Raw genomic sequence first — 19,172 nt, 5'->3', positions numbered from 1 at the left:
TGGCTTGTGTGGATGTCAGCAGCTGAGGTTATCAATCAAGTAATAAAATATTTTGCGAATCGACCCTTAAATTCTCAGTTTAATTTTCGATATCCTTTGCAAATATTGTCATGCTGTTAACTATTTGATAGAAGGGGTTCAACAAATAGAATTCAAACCAGGAAAGAATATTCTCCAATTTAAAAATACATCTTCAGTCAAACATTTTCAATATACAATATACAGCCTACCCATTTGACTGGTAAAAACAAGTAGAATTTCAAAAGTACCTGTAAACAATTGGATATAAAATTATATCTATAAATTGGTGCTCTCTGTTGAAATTACTGAGATATCACGAGTAGCTCCATGGTTCTTTTATATAATAAATCTACCAAAGAGTCATTTTTCCTGTGCATCAGCTTCATTGTTTGACCTATTTCTTTTGTAAGTAAATAAAACACATTTAAAAGTGAGTGAATGTGTTCATTCACTATTTTTTTAAGAGTAAACTAGAGTTACTGTAAAAATATACTATATAGTATATACACTGCTCAAAAAAATAAAGGGAACACTTAAACAACACAATGTAACTCCAAGTCAATCACACTTCTGTGAAATCAAACTGTCCACTTAGGTAGCAACACTGATTGACAATCAATTTCACATGCTGTTGTGCAAATGGAATAGACAACAGGTGGAAAGCATAGGCAGATAGCAAGACATCCCCAATAAAGGAGTGGTTCTGCAGGTGGTGACCACAGACCACTTCTCAGTTCCTATGCTTTCTGGATGATGGTTTGGTCACTTTTGAATGCTGGCGGTGCTTTCACTCTAGTGGTAGCATGAGACAGAGTCTACAACCCACACAAGTGGCTCAGGTAGTGCAGCTCATCCAGGATGGCACATCAATGCGAGCTGTGGCAAGAAGGTTTGCTGTGTCTGTCAGCATTGTATCCAGAGCATGGAGGCGCAAACAGGAGACTGGCCAGTACATCAGGAGACATGGAGGAGGCCATAGGAGGGAACAACCCAGCATCAGGACCGCTACCTCCGCTACGCCTTTGTGCAAGGAGGGACAGGAGGAGCACTGCCAAAGCCCTGCAAAATGACCTCCGGCGGGCCACAAATGTGTATGTGGCTGCTCAAATGGTCAGAAGCAGACTCCATGAGGGTGGTATGAGGGCCCGACGTCCACAGGTGGGGGTTGTGCTTACAGCCCAACACCGTGCAGGACATTTGGCATTTGCCAGAGAAACCAAGATTGGCAAATTCACCACTGGCGCCCTGTGCTCTTCACAGATGAAAGCAGGTTCACACTGAGCACATGTGACAGACATGACAAGGTCTGGAGACGCCATGGAGAATGTTCTGCTGCCTGCAGCATGACCGGTTTGGCAGTGGGTCAGTAATGGTGTGGGGTGGCATTTCTTTAGGGGGCCGCACAGCCCTCCATTTGCTCGCCAGAGGTAGCGTGACTGCTATTAGGTACCGAGATGAGATCCTCAGACCCCTTGTGAGACCATATGCTGGTGCGGTTGGCCCTGGGTTCCTCCTAATGCAAGACAATGCTAGACCTCATGTGGCTGGAGTGTGTCAGCAGTTCTTGCAAGACAAAGGCGTTGATGCTATGGACTGGCCCACCCACTCCCCAGACCTGAATCCAATTGAGCACATCTGGGACATCATGTCTCACTCCATCCACCAATGTCAGGTTGCACCACAGACTGTCCAGGAGTTGGGGGATGCTTTAGTCCAGGTGTGGGAGGAGATCCCTCAGGAGACCACCCGCCACCTCATCAGGAGCATGCCCAGGCATTGTAGGGAGGTCATACAGGCACGTGGAGGCCACACACACTACTGAGACTCATTTTGACTTGTTTTAAGGGCATTACATCAAAGTTGGATCAGCCTGTAGTGGTTTTTTCCACTTTAATTTTGAGTGTAACTCCAAATCCAGACCTCCATGGGTTGCTAAATTTGATTTCCATTGATAATTTTTGTGTGATTTTGTTGTCAGCACATTCAACTTTGTAATGAACAAAGTATTTAATAAGAATATTTCATTCATTCAGATCTAGGATGTTTTATTTTTGTGTTCCCTTTATTTTTTTGAGCAGTGTATATGCATGCATCCCCCCCCCATACATAAGTAAATACACAAGTATATAAAAGAGCTTCAATTTGCAGATGATTGATTGTACTGCAGGGCAGGGCAGTGCTTAGGCCTTATCAAGCCAGTAGCATTTCCAGAATGAGAAGGGTGGATGCACAACTTACTGAGAATATGCTTTCGCTAAAATAGAGCTATTATAATGCTCAGCTTAATCATTTTGATGCCCAGAATTCTAAATGTTCTGCAGATGCTTCTGCCCTCTAGTGATCTTTAAAAGTGATTTTTGACTTTCCAGTTTCGTACATTATTTTCAAATTCTGAGCAGACAGGTAGCTTATAGAATAACAGAGTTGGAAGGGACCTTGAAGGTCACCTAGTCCACCCCCCTGCTCAAGCAGAAGAGTCTACTCCAAATATTAGCCTCTACCTTATTAGAAATGTATCTGTATGGAAAACAAAACAAAATCTTTTTGAATGTAGAAAACTGGGTATCAAAAAATGCTCCCTTTTCTGGGTCTTATAGCTGCTTTTACTTTAAAGAGCGTTTTTAGGAAAGGAATATCCTAAAATGCATTATTCCTGAGTTTCCTGAATATTTGAGTGGATTTAACTTAAACTAGAATTTGTAGATGTGTGATTACTATGCGCCTATAAAGTTGTGTCGAACTGAGCTGGTGTCTGCCTGCTGCTATAACTCCCAACTAGTTTTGCTAAAATACTGTATATGTATTTGCTTATGGAAAGCGATTATGAGAAGGAGCAGCAGTTAAAGAAGTGGCTTTCAGGCTGGAATAGATAAGGGTGCGTCCTCTGCATTTCTCTGATATATAAATTAGAGAAATGGCTTAAAATTTTGTCTATGTGCCAATGGTGCTGTAGGGCTAGAGGGTGGTGCTGTGTTGGTTTTGTTGGATATCATACTACAGTTCTGATAGCTACAGGGAAAATAAAGACTATTACTCTGAAAGAAAAGTTCCCTTACTGTAATTGGTGGTTGCCTGAGCACATAATTTCATAAACTTGGTCTGATACAATTAGGAATTAAATTCACAGTGCACTTGCCTTTCCTCCATTCTTGGATTTAGAGCACCGGAACAATGTAAACTGACAGGTGTAAGGCAACAGTTTTTAGGGTTAGCAGCATTTATAAGCAACCCAGTACTACTGTAATTATTTGTGTCAATGTGATTGATAGTAATGTATATAGTGTCATCAGTTAAGAGCCGTAGAGTACCATACAAAAGGACATTTCACATTGATTAATGTAGGGCAGTGGTTTAGATATGGAACCAGGGAGATTTGGACCAAAATTCATTATTACAAAAAATCATGAAATTACTTTAGGCCTGACATGATCTTTTCAGTCCAACAAAGTATTGGTGGGGGTAATTATTAGAGAAGAGAGTTTACCATCATAAGCTCTTGGAAGAAAGCTAAGATACAAATGAACAAAAGGTAAAACACCGGAGGATTTCTGTAAGTACATACATGCAGAGTGGTAGAAGTGTTTGATACACTTAATGAGCTGATAATATCTTCAGGAAAAGTCTTATGTTTTATAAAGCCATTCTGTTGTGGAGGGAACAGCAAGTACTGTAAATTCTTGGGATTAAAGTAGGGTTGAGAGCCATGTCCAAAGATATACTAGGAAACGGGTCAAATTTAAAAATTTTAGCGCTAGAGGAAAATATAAATTGTCTTCAATCAAATGTCACTTGTGATCTTCCTTTGGATGTTCTTTCTACAATCACATTTTTCACCTTTAGATGTTTAATCAAGGGTTTGTGCTTCTAATGATTCCAATTCCACTTGACCAAAAGACAGAAGCTTTGCTTAGAGCTGATTAAAGGCAGGATTTCAGCTTAAAAATAGGCAGTTCTAGGTCATTTAGATACCTAAGAGGACACCCCTGAAGTCTGACCCACTTCGCACAATGAAGGAGGATCCTGTTGCATTATCTATGAAAACTGAAGCATACTGGCCAACCTATAATAGAGAAGGTCAGAGTTGGTAACTAAGTTCACACCTATACTAAACCACATTTTATTTTAATTATGGCATGTTAAAGAACTAAATTGATTAGTTTACATATAACAAACTAAGCCAAATATATGGTAGGTATGATGTGTAATAACTAGACCAGAGGTGTCAAACTCACAGCAGCATCACGTGACACATTGGGATTTTTCCCCCTTTTGCTAAACTGGGTGTGTGTGTGGCTGGTGCGTGATGCATCCGGGCCATGGGCTGGGAGTTTGACAGCCCCGCTTTAGACATTGAATTGAACACAAACCTCGGGTTTAGTTGGGTTTACCTAGTTTTGAAAGCACATTCTGAAGAGGAAAAAAACAGTTAATTTAGAGTTTGGCCTCTACTGTCCTCATGTCAAGAAATGTATTCTTTAAAATAAAATCAACTTAAAGTTGGATATTTCTGAAATCATATAGGTTTTTAGTATGCTTGCTTGCTCTCTAAAGACTCACCTGCAGAAAGAGAATTCCACTGACTGAAATAGTGAAATATTCACTGGATTTGTCCAAACTGCTGACTGTTTCCAGAGAACTGAAAGTAAGATAACAGGATCTTTAGTAATGGATGCCAGAACACAAACTGACCTCTTTTTAATTGACCAGTTTGCTCTAAAAATCTTGCTTCCCACATTTATTTTATAAACCCGTTTAGTTGTAGATAAGAGATTAGGTGAATTAACTACATAGGTAATTAATGATTACCCATATTAGGATACATAGGCAGGCCAGGATGCAGCAAAACTGAAAAACAGATGCTTTCCAAACATAAAAATCACCTTTTCTGGCGGCAGAGTGACTCGACACAAATCAGCAAGCGCAGGCGATCTCGGGCCCGTGATCGATACTTTGTAGGATGTATTTGAGGAACTGCAAGAGGTAAGAAAGAATCAGGCAGGGCTGCAAAGAGTGCCAGCAACTAGAAAATGACCCCAGATCCTGGACATTACTAAGGGCATTGCTTTAATATACTTATTAGTTCAGTGCCTGTTATGTCCCTGGAACTTGCCAAAGTTCCAACCAGGTCCGTTCATGCTGCGGGGGCGTTTGCTGCTCCTCATTGGCTGACTCCCCTCGCCAGCCGGCTATAAAAGCCAGCTGCAGGGTCAGGTCAGTCGCTGTTCGTTGGAAGCCTGCTCCCAGCAGAGCTGACACGTTCAGTCCTTTATTCCCTGAATAAAGTCTTGTTGCATTCATGCCCTGGTCTAGCCTCTCATTGCTCAAACTACAACACTGGCGACGAGGATGGGATGGCTACCAGAGGCAAGCTGCAACAGCTGAAGTCACTTTATTGCTGAACCGCAGCCACGCCGGCAGAAAGCTCGGTCAGCAAAAGCGAAAGCAAGAGCGTCTGTAGCCGCTCAGTTAGCAAGCTACAGGGGAAAGTGAAACGCTGCGAGCCGCAGCCGCTCAGCACAAAAGAGCGCGGAATTCAAACGGCTGTCGTTTGAATTCTAGTCAGGATACAGCGCGGTGCTGTCATTCCACGAGTCACTGACGCCTACGCAGGTGCGAGATTTGAAACGCTATCAGAGGCGGCCAGCCATTACCGCCTACGCTCTCTAGGAGCGCGAAATTCAAAACGCTGCCAACAGCCGTTGCAGCCTGAGCCACAGACGTTGACCCAGAGAGAACAGAGAGGTTCTGTGGGGCCTCTCCAGAGCTGAAGTTACTAGTCTGGCAAGCGCTGTAGCCACAGCAGCCACGCTCACCAAGGAGCACACAGGGTTGTTTACCCAGAGAGATTTAACAGCCCTATCACTAGTCTGGCAAAACGCTGTAGCAGCAGCTGCCACACTCACCAAGAGCACACAGGGTTGTTCACCCAGAGAGATTTTACAGCCCTGTAACCAACTGAAGTTCACAACATGAACTCCAACCCAGCCTTCCCACCGTTCAAGCCTGATGAAGAGAAGTGGGACTCGTACAAAAATCGTTTTAACCACTACATCGATGCCATTGGCCTGGCTGATGCAGCAGAGCACAGGAAGAAGTCATACTTCCTCAGTTATTGTGGGGCCACCGTTTTTGATACCGCCACAGCACTCGTCGCACCACGTGAGTTAAAGAATGTTCCTGGACAGAGCTGCTGGAGACCCTCACCAATCATTACTCCCCAAGCCTTCGCAGATCGCGAGCAGCTTCGCCTTCCGGATGAGGAAGCAAACTGAAGGGGAAACCATCAACCAGTACATGGCCGCCTTGAGGACTGCAGCTCTCCACTGTGAGTTCAGAGACTACTTAGATGACATGCTCCTCGACCAACTCGTCTGCGGGGTCAAGGACCTTCATCTCCAAAGGCGACTGCTAGCCAGGAAGGATCTCAACCTCTCCCAGGCCGTCGAGGAAGCCTTGGCTGCAGAACTAGCAACCCAGTCAGCCGCGGAAATTCAAGGCCCTGTCTCCAAGCCAAGCTGTGCCACCATCCACTCGGAAGTGGTGATCAGCGAAGATGATCCCAACGATCAAACAGATGTCCACCGTCTCACCCAAGCCAAGCAACCACAGGCGGGAGCCAGACAGGAAAGCAGCGGTGCACCCAAACACATAGTCCTGTGCCTATCCTTTGGCGGACCTCACTCGAGGGCTTCGTGCAGATTCAAGGGTGCCACCTGCAACACTTGCCACAAGAAAGGCCACATCGCCAGAGTCTGCCAGGCTGCACACAACTCAGCACAAAGGTTTCCTCCCTTTTCCCATCCTGGCTCCCAAAGGCAAGTACTAAATTGTCACACTTGCTACCATGCTAACCACACCTGTCATTCTATCAGTAAAATCACACTTTCCATTTTATTAGAAGGTAAGCCTTGTCGTATGGAGGTTGACATGGGGTCAGCGCTCTCAATCATCTCTTGGAGCACACTCAAGAAGATCCAGCCCACACTATCCAGAAACCAGCTCCAGAAGTGCCAACTCACCTTGAGGGACTATCAGGGAAAGGATATTCCAGTACTCGGCAAAGGCAAGTTCCTTGTTAATTTTAAAGCTTTCAAAGGCCATCTGCCTCTAGTGGTAGTTAACGGCAACCTCCCTAGTCTCCTGGGGCTTGATTGGTTCCCCTATCTCGGCCTTGGGGTAACAGGAGTCCATGCTGTCTCAGCTTCTGACACTGACTCCTTATTCACTGACTACTCTGACATATTCAGCAATGAGTTGGGGTGTTAAAACGGAACCCCCATCTCTTTTGCAGTAGACCCCCAAGCAGTTCCCATCTGGCTGAAACCACGTAGGGTACCATTCGCCATTCGGCCTAAACTGGACGCGGAACTTGACAAACTATTAAAGCAAGGGGTCATTGAACCCACAGACTTCGCCAAATGGGAGACACCAATTGTCACACCCCTTAAGAAGGATGGCAGTCTGAGAATTTGTTCTGATTACAAGACAACAATTAACCGCTTCCTACAAGTTAGCGCTTACCCAGTCCCGGTCATTCAACATTTACTGCACACTTTTGAGCCTGGCACCATTTTTGCCAAATTGGACATGTCACAAGCTTATCAACAGTTTCCTGTTGACAACCAAACAGCCGAATTGCAAACTATCGTGACCCACAGGGTGCTTTCAGGTGCAAGCGTCTCCAATTTGGCGTAAGTGTTGCCCCAGGCATCTTTCAGTCCCTGATGGAGCGTATCCTACAGGGCCTCCCTGGCGTAGTACCCTACTTCGATGATATATTGGTCTCGGCCAGGGACAGACCCCAACTCTTCCAGAGAGTCAGAGCAGTGTTAGACAGGTTCAGACAGCATGGCCTCAAATTAAAAAGGGAGAAATGTGCCATTGCCACTAGGCAGGTGGACTTTCTAGGCTATAGAATTGACGCATCAGGCATCCACCCCTAGAATCCAAAGTCAAGGCAATCCATGAGGCACCCACTCCAACCACTAAAGCCGAGCTACAAGCCTTTTTGGGATTATTAAATTTCTATGCATCATTCCTACCTCACAAAGCGTCAGTAGCTGAGCCCCTACACAGGCTCTTAGATAAAAAATCACCATGGCACTGGGGACACAAGGAAGACACCGCCTTTCACGCAGTCAAATCACTGCTCACATCAGGCGCTGTCCTCATACAATTTGACCCACGTCTTCCTTTAGTATTAGCAGCAGATGCATCCCTTTTGGGATTGGAGCTGTGTTAAGCCTGAACAGATACCCAACGGCTCCGAGGCACCAATCGCCTTCTTTTCCAGAACACTCTCAGCAACAGAGCATAATTACAGCCAAATTGATAAGGAGGCTTTAGCCGCAGTAGCAGCAGTAAAGAAATTTCATGAATTCCTTTTTGGCCACAACTTGAACTCATCACAGACCATAAACCTCTCCTGGGTCTTCTATCCGGAGACAAGCAGACCCCCAAGTGTTGTCTCCCAGGATGATGAGATGGACCTTGTTCCTGGCGGCATACTCGTACAAACTCATCCACCGCCCAGGGAAAACTTTAAGCCACGCAGATGCCCTCAGCCGCTGCCCCTGCCAGCTCCAGCTGAGGATCCGGCCCCTGTCCATGCCATCTTCGATGTCACCGAGCTCAACCTTCCTGTCACCGCTCTCGACATCGCCACCAAATCTAAGGCTGACAGAACAATCGCCCAGGTACTGGACTGGGTGAGGAGGGGTGGCCGGGCACTAACCTTGAAACCGAATTCACACCTTTTAAGACCCGTCAACAGGAACTATCTAGCTTGCAGGGTTGTCTGTTGTGGGGCACCAGAGTCGTTATCCCAGCCTCACTTCGCACGCCAGTCTTAGAGGCACTGCACGAGGCCACCCGGGCATCGTCCGGATGAAGGCGCTAGCTCGAAGTTACGTTTGGTGGCCCGGCATGGACGGCGACATCGTCAAGTGGGTAAGCTCTTGCCAGCCCTGTCAGGAATCCAGACCATCCCCTCCAGTCACCACCCCCACAAAGTGGGAGAGCGCCAACGCGCCTTGGTCTAGACTTCACATTGACTTAGCTGGACCAATGCACGCAAAACCTTCTTGGTGGTCGTGGATTCATACTCCAAATGGATCGATGTGGCCCAACTATCCACAACCACCACGCAAGCAGTCACCAAGACCTTGACCCGGCTATTCGTGACACACGGTCTACCGGATACTATAGTCTCGGACAATGGCCCCCAGTTTGCCTCAACAGAATTCAGCCGCTTTGCCACCAATCTGGGCATTCGACACATCCTCACGGCTCCCTTTCATCCGGCCAGCAACGGACTGGCAGAGAGAGCCGTTAGGTCCACAAAAGAAGCGTTAGCCAGATTCAACAAAGAGGACTGGCATCACAGACTCTCCCGCTTCTTACTGAGCCAACACTCAACCCCATGCACGGTCACCAACAAATCACCGGCTGAACTCCTAATGGGTAGACGCCTAAGAACTGTGTTGGATAGGCTCCACCCTCACTATTGCCCTGACACCCCTCTGGGTTCAATGACGGGGGTCAGAGATTTTGTCTTGCAGGAACATGTCTTTGCAAGGAACTACGCCGGAGACCCGCTGTGGATACCAGGGGAGATCGTAGCCATCACCGGTCCCAGGTCGTACCAAGTCCAGCTGGAAGACGGCCGCATCTGGAGAAGGCACCTGGACCAGCTAAGGAAGTGCCAGGGTACCCTCGCCAGTGCTGGATCATGGGCACAGGTCAGCCCCCAGGTGCCACACCAAACTCTCATTGGAAACCATTCCAGAGGGTCTTCGCCACCATCACCTGAGTCGAGGAGCAGGCAGTGGGCCGAGACTGCCCGATGGGTCCCCACCTGTACCATCTGATGGAGCCACAGCATTGCCGGCCAGAAGCACTCCACCGGTACCAGCTCAGACCTCCGAGCAAGGTCGCACTCCATCACCAACCCTACCAACTTCTTGAACTCTGAGTCACCTAGTGGCTCGCCCGAGTTCTGACGCTCTGGGCGCCAACACAGACCACCCGCTTATTTAAATGACTATACGTGTTCGCATCTGGGGGAAGGGGTGTTATGTCCCTGGAACTTGCCAAAGTTCCCAACCAGGTCCGTTCATGCTGCGGGGGCATTTGCTGCTCCTCATTGGCTGACTCCTCGCCAGCTGGCTATAAAAGCCAGCTGCAGGGTCAGGTCAGTCGCTGTTCATTGGAAGCCTGCTCCCAGCAGAGCTGACACGTTCAGTCCTTTATTCCCTGAATAAAGTCTTGTTGCATTCATGCCCTGGTCTAGCCTCTCATTGCTCAAACTACAACAGTGCCCATCACTTTTTCAGAGATGAGTCATGTAGCATGATCCACAAACTAGACTTTTGTAGTTCCTTCCTGCTTTTGTTGCCTGAAAGAACACTAAGAGATCTAAAGTATCTAAACAACCCAATTAGCCCAATCCATCCTTGATTTAGCAAATATGTATATTTCTATGACTTTGCTAGTAATCTTTATATCATCCATTACTGCCAAATTTCTCCCTGACACTAAATCTCATTGGGATTTAGTATTATCATTTTTTTAAAAATTCAGATGAGGTCAGATTTCACCCTTCTGTTGGCAGTATTACAGTTTGTTTACTTTTATAGAAAAGTTCTTTGATAAAATAAAAATATCTTACCAATTCTAGATTTTGAGTTTATACAATGAATAAGCCAATCATGTATTATTTTATTTCAAGTTAAGCACTTACCAACATACAGTCTGGCACTGAAAATGTAGTATCCACTGACAGGGGCCATATATTGACCATTGTTGAGGTTTAGACCTAGGCCACGATGGAATAGCTCCTCTTTCTTAGGCTAGTACCAAGTAAACAAGAAAGGTTCATTTAGTTAAATCTATTTGCTAAGATCAAAATATTAAACATATTCCAAAATAGTCAACTAAAAACACAGGGTATGTGGGATGGAAAGCTCAAAGACCATTCAGGCAGAAATAAATCAGGCAGCTGGGATGTTTAATGCTGAATCCATAGCCATCTGATAGGAATCAAAATCAAATACAATTTGACAACTCTGCCATGAAAATTACAGCATTTTCCTCATTAGACCAACCTCAAGCAGGAAGTTAATAGGGGCAAACTTGGTAGAAATTGCAGTGGCATGCTATGGTAGAAATAGTCTTAATTCATGTTTTTCAAACTTGACAACTTTAAAATGTGTGGGTTTCAATTCCCAGAATTCCCTACTAGCATGCTGGCTGGCGAAGTCTGGGAATTGAAATCTACAGATCTCAAAGTTGCAAAGTTTGAAAAGCACTGATCTTAATTGTCCCATCTGGTTGTGCCACATTATTTGATCTTCCCTCTAAAATAATCAATGACAAGACATTGAGGCTGGCTAATGAAAATTCCCTTCTATGTGTCCAGGACAGAGTAGCTATTATAATGATAATTAGATAAGGAGAAATGTTATTACAAAGACCACTAGAGTCATAAGAGAAAAAAACTTCTTTGTTCCGAATGGGGATATTTAAATAATAAAGTGTGTTGCAGAGAACAGAAAGCAAGTATTACTTATTTGTGAACACATATTTGTTAGTATAACCATGGTTGGGAATAGCAGGCTGGACCCAGATTTTTTTTTGAGCACATTCTCAGGAATTAATGGGCTTTAAATCAGTAATGATTAACATAAATGCAAATAATGTACCAAAGCAGGTCAAATGACAAATTTAGTAATAAAAAAAATCTCCATCAGCAAAATGAACATTTAAGGCTTTTAGAGGGTAGGGTTTCCAATCAGGGATTTCTTTAGTTTTATTTTTAGCAAGGTAATCTTTACTTATTAGCTTTTTTCAGTGGAGAGACTTAATTCATTTAGCATGAAGGGTAAAAAACCCAGTCTTGCTGCTAAATTTATAGGTGCAATTTTATGGTGCTAATGGGCCACCAGAGGGGGGGGATATGCAGCCCATAGATTGCCAGTCTTAATTTAGAAACACTTAGGTGAAAAGTATCTAACCATCAAATCATATTTTTTGCTAGCTGAACTCTGTATGCGTTTGATCTAATCTGATAGGTATTAACCGGGAAGTGTGCTAAGTGTAAAATAAACTAGATGTTACCCACAGTAATTTTCCAACAAGTATATTGGTGAGATAACAGCTATGTACATTTGATAAATAAATAAACAAACAAAGGGCAACCAACTATCATTTAATATTATAGACATCATGGACAGACTAAAATACAGCTGCCTGGCCCAAAATGTCACCAGATATCACCTCTCATTACTATCCACTGGTCTGAAACCAATTGAAAAGGATCCAGACAATTTATTCCAGGGTCCTCTGACCACTTTCTCAATGATTGGAGGCAGGACAAATGGGATACAGCAGTTGTTTCTTGAGGAGGGGATGATCCATTGCCGTTAAGAATTGGCAAAACCACCTTCTCTGTCATTGTCTGGCTTCAATGATCCATCATCTCCTATCAGGCTTTAATTAGCCAGGAGAGTCGTGGATCTAATACACAGGTGGGCTCACTTAGATTATTGTCTCTACTAATTATTGTCTCTACTTCTGAGTAACAAACTTGAACACTTTCCAGTTCAAGCCTTGCCAGGCTCTCCAGAATCTACATGCTGAGAGAGTCCACACAGATGCAATCTAATCTAAGACGGTTACCATCCTCTCGTTCCATGCAACAAATAAGGCCTCATTTGAACTGTGCATTAGAAGCAGTGCTATCCAACTTCTTTCCTTTAGCTACTTACTATATAATAAAGCTGAAGTTCTTGAAGGGACCGTCGATCCACTGAAATGTTCTTCCGGGTCTGGCAGTGGAATGCTGCTTCTATTCGTCCTTGTTCCCTGCTCGTTATCAGTGGGATCCTATTTTGGGGAAATAAATTCTCTTCTTTTCCATCTCCATCCTCTCCATGCTGGCATGTTTTGCTGGTGGTTTTCATATTGATCCTTTCTTGCTTTCTAATTATTCCTGAGCCATCAATACAAAGATTTGTAACAGATTTGCCTCATTATATCTTATTCTCAAAATATGGTTGACTTGATTTTCATTTTTATTTTTTTAAATTGTCAGAGTACAATTTATTTGTTTGTGAGGCAAAAGCAGATGGAAACCATGTTCAGGCAATAGCTTTCCATACATCACACAAGAAGAGGTATATAGCCATTCCCTTCTCCAGCTCCAGCTGGTTACCTAACTGAAAAACCAGTATCTACAGAGTGACCATCTGCAGCAAAGCATCTGAATAATGCATTTCAAGAATTCCATGCAATCCAATTCAAACCTTGTGCTCTCTGGATTCCAGCTTATGCAGTATGGATGGAGATGCGTGTATGTATGCATATACTGTGCGTATTCATGCAAAGGTACCTCTTATCCAAATACAGACAATTGGCTGTTTAGTGATGTCACCATTACAGTTTGGAAGGAGGAAGGGCTGCTCCCTGCTCCATGTTGAATTCTACATAGGAAGGCAGTGCCTAAATAGGGTTTTGGATCTCTGATATCTTAGGCTACAATATTCTTCAGAGATATAGCTACTTCATATGCTCTCTAGCCTTCATCAATCTGGTTACTTTTAAACATGCTGGAACTACAATAGCCAGATTTCCTAACTAGAGAGTTGCAGTTTCACACCATCTAGTGAGATCAAATTAAAAATCACTCTCAGAATACTAACCAAAGGCTATTAAGAATTATTGGAGGAAAGTCACAGAATTCTCTGTAGGCAAATAAGCAGAATCTGAGGAGGAAAGAATGGAGGGCTATCTAAGCAAACTCCTAAGGGAGGGACACTGCACCCCACCCCAATATCCAGTATTGGTCACAAGTCAGTTTCAAGAGAGCTGATTTATACACTGTAAACTTATTCAGAATGCAGTGTTCTAAGATTCCCCAGTGTTTCACCTTTTAAAAAATTCTGCTTGGCAGTGGTGGAGAAAGGAAAAATCTGAACTGCACGTTTTAAAGACCAGCTAGGAAGTTAGCAAATGCTAAATATCCCTAATAATGCAATGTTCTGAAGCAGAAATAAAATATACTCTTCTGAAATTCATTTATAAATTAATTTTACTTTACTATTTTGATTGGCAGTAAAACAGAATAAACCAATGCCAATTTTATTTTTAAGCTTGATACTATTTTATATAAATAGCATGAGTGACAGACTTTAAGCATGCTATGTATGAGAGTCAAACAAACCTTCATCTGTTTGTGCAATCTGCCTAGAAACCTGTCCTAATCAAGGCTCACAATTTAAGAATAAGGGCACCAGTGTCTTTTTTGTGTGTGTACTAAAATTCCTAGGAATTCATAGCACAATCTTCTTGTAACTGACCAACCATACTATTCTTTGTTAATTGTGAATGGGCCTCCAAAAGCCTGAATGATATCCAACCTTCCTTACTCCATCTGCCATATACTCTAGTCATTACGTTATATCACTTGCCCTGTAAAAGGAATTTTAAAAGGTTTATCCCCAGAATATTAATTAAGACAGCCATACTATCAATACATAAAATCAACTTAGTCACATTCATTATATTTTCATTTACTTGTAGCATAATATATTTTCTTGGAGCGTAGTAACATTTGTTCCTACCTTTGAGCAGCAGCTGGAATTCCCTCAGCAATTTCTCCTGAGTAGTAGTATCTGGACGAGATTGTGCTGACTCTGCAGCCTCTAACAGGCCTGGAATGCCAAACTAGAACCCAAATTCACCACAATAATTAGGTTCTAATCCTTCAGGTCCAAACATAAAATCATTTATCTCCTTATTGTCCATATCTATGGGACCCATTTTATTAATTTCTGTTTTTCCTCTCTTAATTAATCAGCTTTGAAACATTTTATAATCCCTCTGACACAGGAATAGTATTACAAATTGAACACAATATCACCTGTAATATCTGAACTATTCTTCGTGAACCTCTCACACATGTACAAATTAACTAGTGTAAATCCTGAATATATCACAGGGAGTTCTGGTAAAATCCAGTGAAAGGACACCATAAAAAAGCAGATATGATTAATTATGCTCCACAGTATATATTAGGGAGTTACAGCCCCTAAGGGATGGAACTTTGATACAGAGCTTACTAGGATGGGTTGTCTGTTGTCTCTGGGGTTCTCTGATTGGCAGAAGGGGGCCAAGGTCTTTCTTTGTCTAGGGAAGGTGGGGGTGTCAAACTCGATTTCATTGAGTGCTGCATCAGGGTTATGTTTGACTTCAGGGGGGCAGGGTGGGCATGGCCAGTTTGATGTCACTCATGTGATCAAATGCCCCTTTTGTTAGTAATTTGTTTTGCTAGTACCCTGCCAGGAGCTTGTGTGACCCTCCTGGGCTCTGTTTTTGCTTTCAGAGGGCTGCAAGAGGCTGTTGCAGCCGAAATGGAGCCCAAGAGGGCTACGCGTGGCCCTCACAAGCTCCGTTTTCACTGGCAGAGACACTGTGGGCTAGGGCAGCCCCACAGGTTAGATCTAAGCATCCTGTGGGCCAGATCCAGCCTACAGGCCTTGAGTTTGACACCTCTGGTCTAGAGCAGTGGTCCCCAACCTTTTTTGTACCATGGCCCGGTACTGGCATCACAAAATGATCCACGGACCGGTACCGGCATCAGCACGCACGACCAAGGCAAGGCGAGCTGAGTGACCAGCCATCCAGCCATCCCCTGTTTCTCCCGCCACCTTCAACTCTTCCTTTGTACCTTCTTGCGGTCGATGGGCTTTTCGGGCTCTTTCTTAATCTCCTCCTGAGTAACGCGAGACTCCACCGCCATCGGGACGGCTCTTCGTTCGAAGCCGCCCCCCCCCTTCGACGAAACTAAGATGTGAGGATTCCTTCAGCACCCAAACACCGCTTTCCATCCAACCAACGACCGACAAGCTCACCTGGAAGCACTTTCTTAAGCGCCGTCGAAACAAGATGGCGGCGTCCAAGCAAAGTAGGCGGCCTGGTACAAAATGATCCACGGACTGGTACTGGTCTGGGGCCCGGTGGTTGGGGAACCCCTGGTCTAGAGTAATGCTATATGTTCCAGTATTCCTATATATTACTTGATTGCTATCTCATGATATGTGATTATGTTATTTCTTTATACTGCTTTGGAATAAATCCTTAAGTATCCATATTCTTGTGGTCAAACCTGCTGTGATGGGAACAGAGCACACAGTCAGGCACACAGTTAACTAACTTTCCTTGGATTTGTTGTGGGAATACCTAAAAGCTGTCAATTGTCTCATTTATCATAATTAACTACCCTAGAAAAAAGATGAAGAATAGGTGAAAAAAATTGAACTAGAATTCATGACCAAACTTGGCTAGCACCAAACACATGCTCTAAACACTGATTAGCTGCAGTAACCAAGCCACACCTATTTCTGTTTGTCTGGCTAATGGAGAAGGGATCAGTGTAACCTTGTGCTAATCTTGTGGTTCATACACTTAAGCAATTATAGGAAAAATGACCATGGCTCTAAATTTTTAAAATGATGACTTTTGTCTGTATGTTACCAGAACTAGTTAGGAGATTTGGTTGAGTTAGTGACTGAGGTTGTAGGAACAGGACTTCAAAATCTTTAAAAATAGAGAATATCAAAACATAGGCAGCATGGTGAAAATTGCTTACCTTAATCTTTCTGGACTTGTTTTTATTATTTTTTTTGCTCCTCACTTCATTGTTCATGAGGAGCATCCAAGCATTCCGGGAATCCGAGCTATGAATCTTTTGTGGAGTATTTTCCTTTGCACAATAAGAAAAAGGTTAAAATAAGAAAAAATTAAAGCAACTATATAGGTTGATGATAAAATATAGACAACCTGGGAAAACAGCAATATCTAAAAAAAAAAAAACACTGAGAATGAATGAAAATTATATGCCATCTAGACTAGTTTTCCTAAAGTATTACTCCTCATGTTTGTTGGAATATAATTCTTCAACATTTCTAACCATGCTGGCTGAAAATTATGGAAACTGTAATTTAGCAAACCTAGTAGTCACTCAATTGGGGAAGATATGAATTATCTGTTTATATTGCTGCTTCTCATTATTCAAAAAAGAATTTGCAAATTCTTGTCATAAGGATGATTGATCAGATTGGGTTTTGCACTGTTTTATCTCTCAAAACATACATATAACACTGTCATCTTTGAGGATACTTTCCATCTACATTTTAACTTATTTTTTCTATTTGCTTGTTAATAGGTTGTCTAAAATATTCCTAATGAGTTCATCAGATAAATACAGATTCTGTGAGGTTCTTTAAACTGTCTTATCTTTTATCATTGTCAAAATGACTTCTACTGATACAAAATTCTCCCTCTTTATTTTTTCTCTCAAACATGCTCACATTTCCTGATTCATAAAGTCTAAATGTTGTGGTCAGGAAAGAATCGTATTTCAGAATGACTCCAATTTTCTCACAGCCAGAAAAAAATTACATCAAGTATCTTCTAGATTTGAATTGAGTTTGAAGTCTGGTGATTTCAGTTACTGACACATAGCTTTCTTGGTATCAGCAAGAGCTGTTCCTCTGTAACTTCTAGTTAAAACTAACAATGTCTAGACAAGACCAGCTGGGCACAAAACTGAAGTGCTTTTTTACCCAATGATTTTCAGTGCAACTCTATGAAGAGTTAATAGAAATATCCCATCACACTCAATAGAGCTTATCTCCAAGTAAATATGTATTAATTCCTATAAAAATCAATTATGACTATGACAAGATAAATTAAAAGGCATACTTTTTATATATTCAAATTGTTCACCACCCAACATCTATGCCATATCCATTGTAGGCACTTCTTCAACAAGGAAGACTTTTCAATTTTTACTAAGAGGTGAGGAAGAAGCCTTTAGTTAGTAAGAAGGAAATAGCATATGAAATGTTCTTACTGAATCCTGGGATGATGGCAAGGGAAGACTGCTCGTTTCATTCCATTGAGATGCCTTTTCCTGGTTTCTTCTGTCTTCCTGTTTCTTATTTTCCACAGTGCTGGCACAGAAAAACATTGCTAGTAGACTCATAGCCAATAATTGAAGTGGGCAGCCAGAAAGGAAAGGCCTAGCCATATTCTGGCACATAATTGATCCCTTGGCTTATACAGAGAACTAGAATTAGATATGGTGCAGGAACACAAAGACAAACTTAATCTATGGTCTTTCAAAAAATATACAGTAGTCAATATATCTGTGAAAATTTCACAAACGAATACTAACTGCAAGAAGAAGTTGTCCAATGTATCTTCGGTTTATTTTTTCACAGAAGACTTGTCCAAGAATATCAATATCTTTCTTTTTTTAAAAAAAAACTTATAAAAAAGTAAGATTTAAAAAATGTAACTGTGTGAGCCTGTCAATCGCACCTGATCATTAGATCAGCAAGAGCACTTCAGTTTCTTCTTCAGGATCAAAGATGGGTAACAGGTTATCATGGGACTACTTCAAAAGCAGCTAAGTAGCAGAAATCAGGAGTTTCGGGCTGCCCTTAAAGAAATGAGCTCATCCAGATGGTATAGAAGCTGTTTGCTCTCTTTCTCCTGGATTCTCAGTCAGAGCATAGGTAAAACTGTATCAAAACCACAGAAGTCCCATGATGGTAGCCTTCACAGCTTTAGCTGCCTTGGAGTGCTTGGCCCAACCTCTTTTCAGTGCTCTCTCTCTTTTTCAAACCAGGGACTCGTATGCTTGTCTGATTACATCCCTACTGCCACTCTGCTCCTGTCTGAATATCTTTGCCCAGCTTCCCTTCTTTTAATAAGCTTGAATTCCCCGCCTCACCAGAAAGGTCACTTGGCCTAGAGAGCCACCTCTTGGCATCAGGAATAAATTACAAAAGCAGAATTCATGCGGAAGCTCATCAGGATCTGGCAGCAGCAGAACAAAGAGATAAGTATGCACTAAAAGTGGCTCCATGAAATTTCAGTGGCTTACAGGTTAACATGAAATGCAAATGGTTGTACTGGCTTTGTTTCTACCTTGTAGAGAATTTACTTAAGTCGGGGCTGAGAGGAAAGGGCCTTAATCTGGGAGACCTCATGGTTGAAAGGATTCTAGGGCATCACTCATCCCATAATGTATTTCTTAATCTTAAGGACACATCTTAAGGCTGTTTTATTTTGTTTTAAATGTA

At 42.8% G+C, this 19,172-nt stretch overlaps 1 protein-coding gene across 2 annotated transcripts in view; it reads right to left on the bottom strand.

Annotated features, from left to right (window-relative positions):
- The window catches only part of ERFE (erythroferrone), a 25,633-nt gene extending 6,461 nt beyond the window's left edge, over window positions 1-19,172 (bottom strand). Inside the window, exons 1-8 of one of the 2 annotated variants that reach the window (XM_087933057.1) lie at window positions 17,936-19,172; window positions 16,670-16,783; window positions 14,643-14,745; window positions 12,789-13,012; window positions 10,763-10,871; window positions 4,902-4,992; window positions 4,579-4,657; window positions 1,916-4,081 (exon numbers count right to left, since the gene is read on the bottom strand). In XM_087933057.1, coding sequence (XP_087789183.1) covers window positions 3,983-4,081; window positions 4,579-4,657; window positions 4,902-4,992; window positions 10,763-10,871; window positions 12,789-13,012; window positions 14,643-14,745; window positions 16,670-16,783; window positions 17,936-18,124 — 1,008 coding nt within the window. In that variant the 5' untranslated portion in view covers window positions 18,125-19,172 and the 3' untranslated portion in view covers window positions 1,916-3,982. Of the gene's footprint in view, window positions 1-1,915; window positions 4,082-4,578; window positions 4,658-4,901; window positions 4,993-10,762; window positions 10,872-12,788; window positions 13,013-14,642; window positions 14,746-16,669; window positions 16,784-17,935 lie in introns of those variants that run through there. The other variant, XM_087933059.1, reaches the window with a different exon arrangement.

The sequence above is a fragment of the Pseudonaja textilis genome, chromosome 4 (genome assembly GCF_049901715.1).
Source record: "Pseudonaja textilis isolate UNSWEBS1 chromosome 4, rPseTex1.2, whole genome shotgun sequence".
Taxonomy (NCBI): domain Eukaryota; kingdom Metazoa; phylum Chordata; class Lepidosauria; order Squamata; family Elapidae; genus Pseudonaja; species Pseudonaja textilis.
The sequence above is the reverse complement of the archived record's forward strand: the minus strand, read 5'-3'. Positions and strand labels throughout refer to the sequence as shown.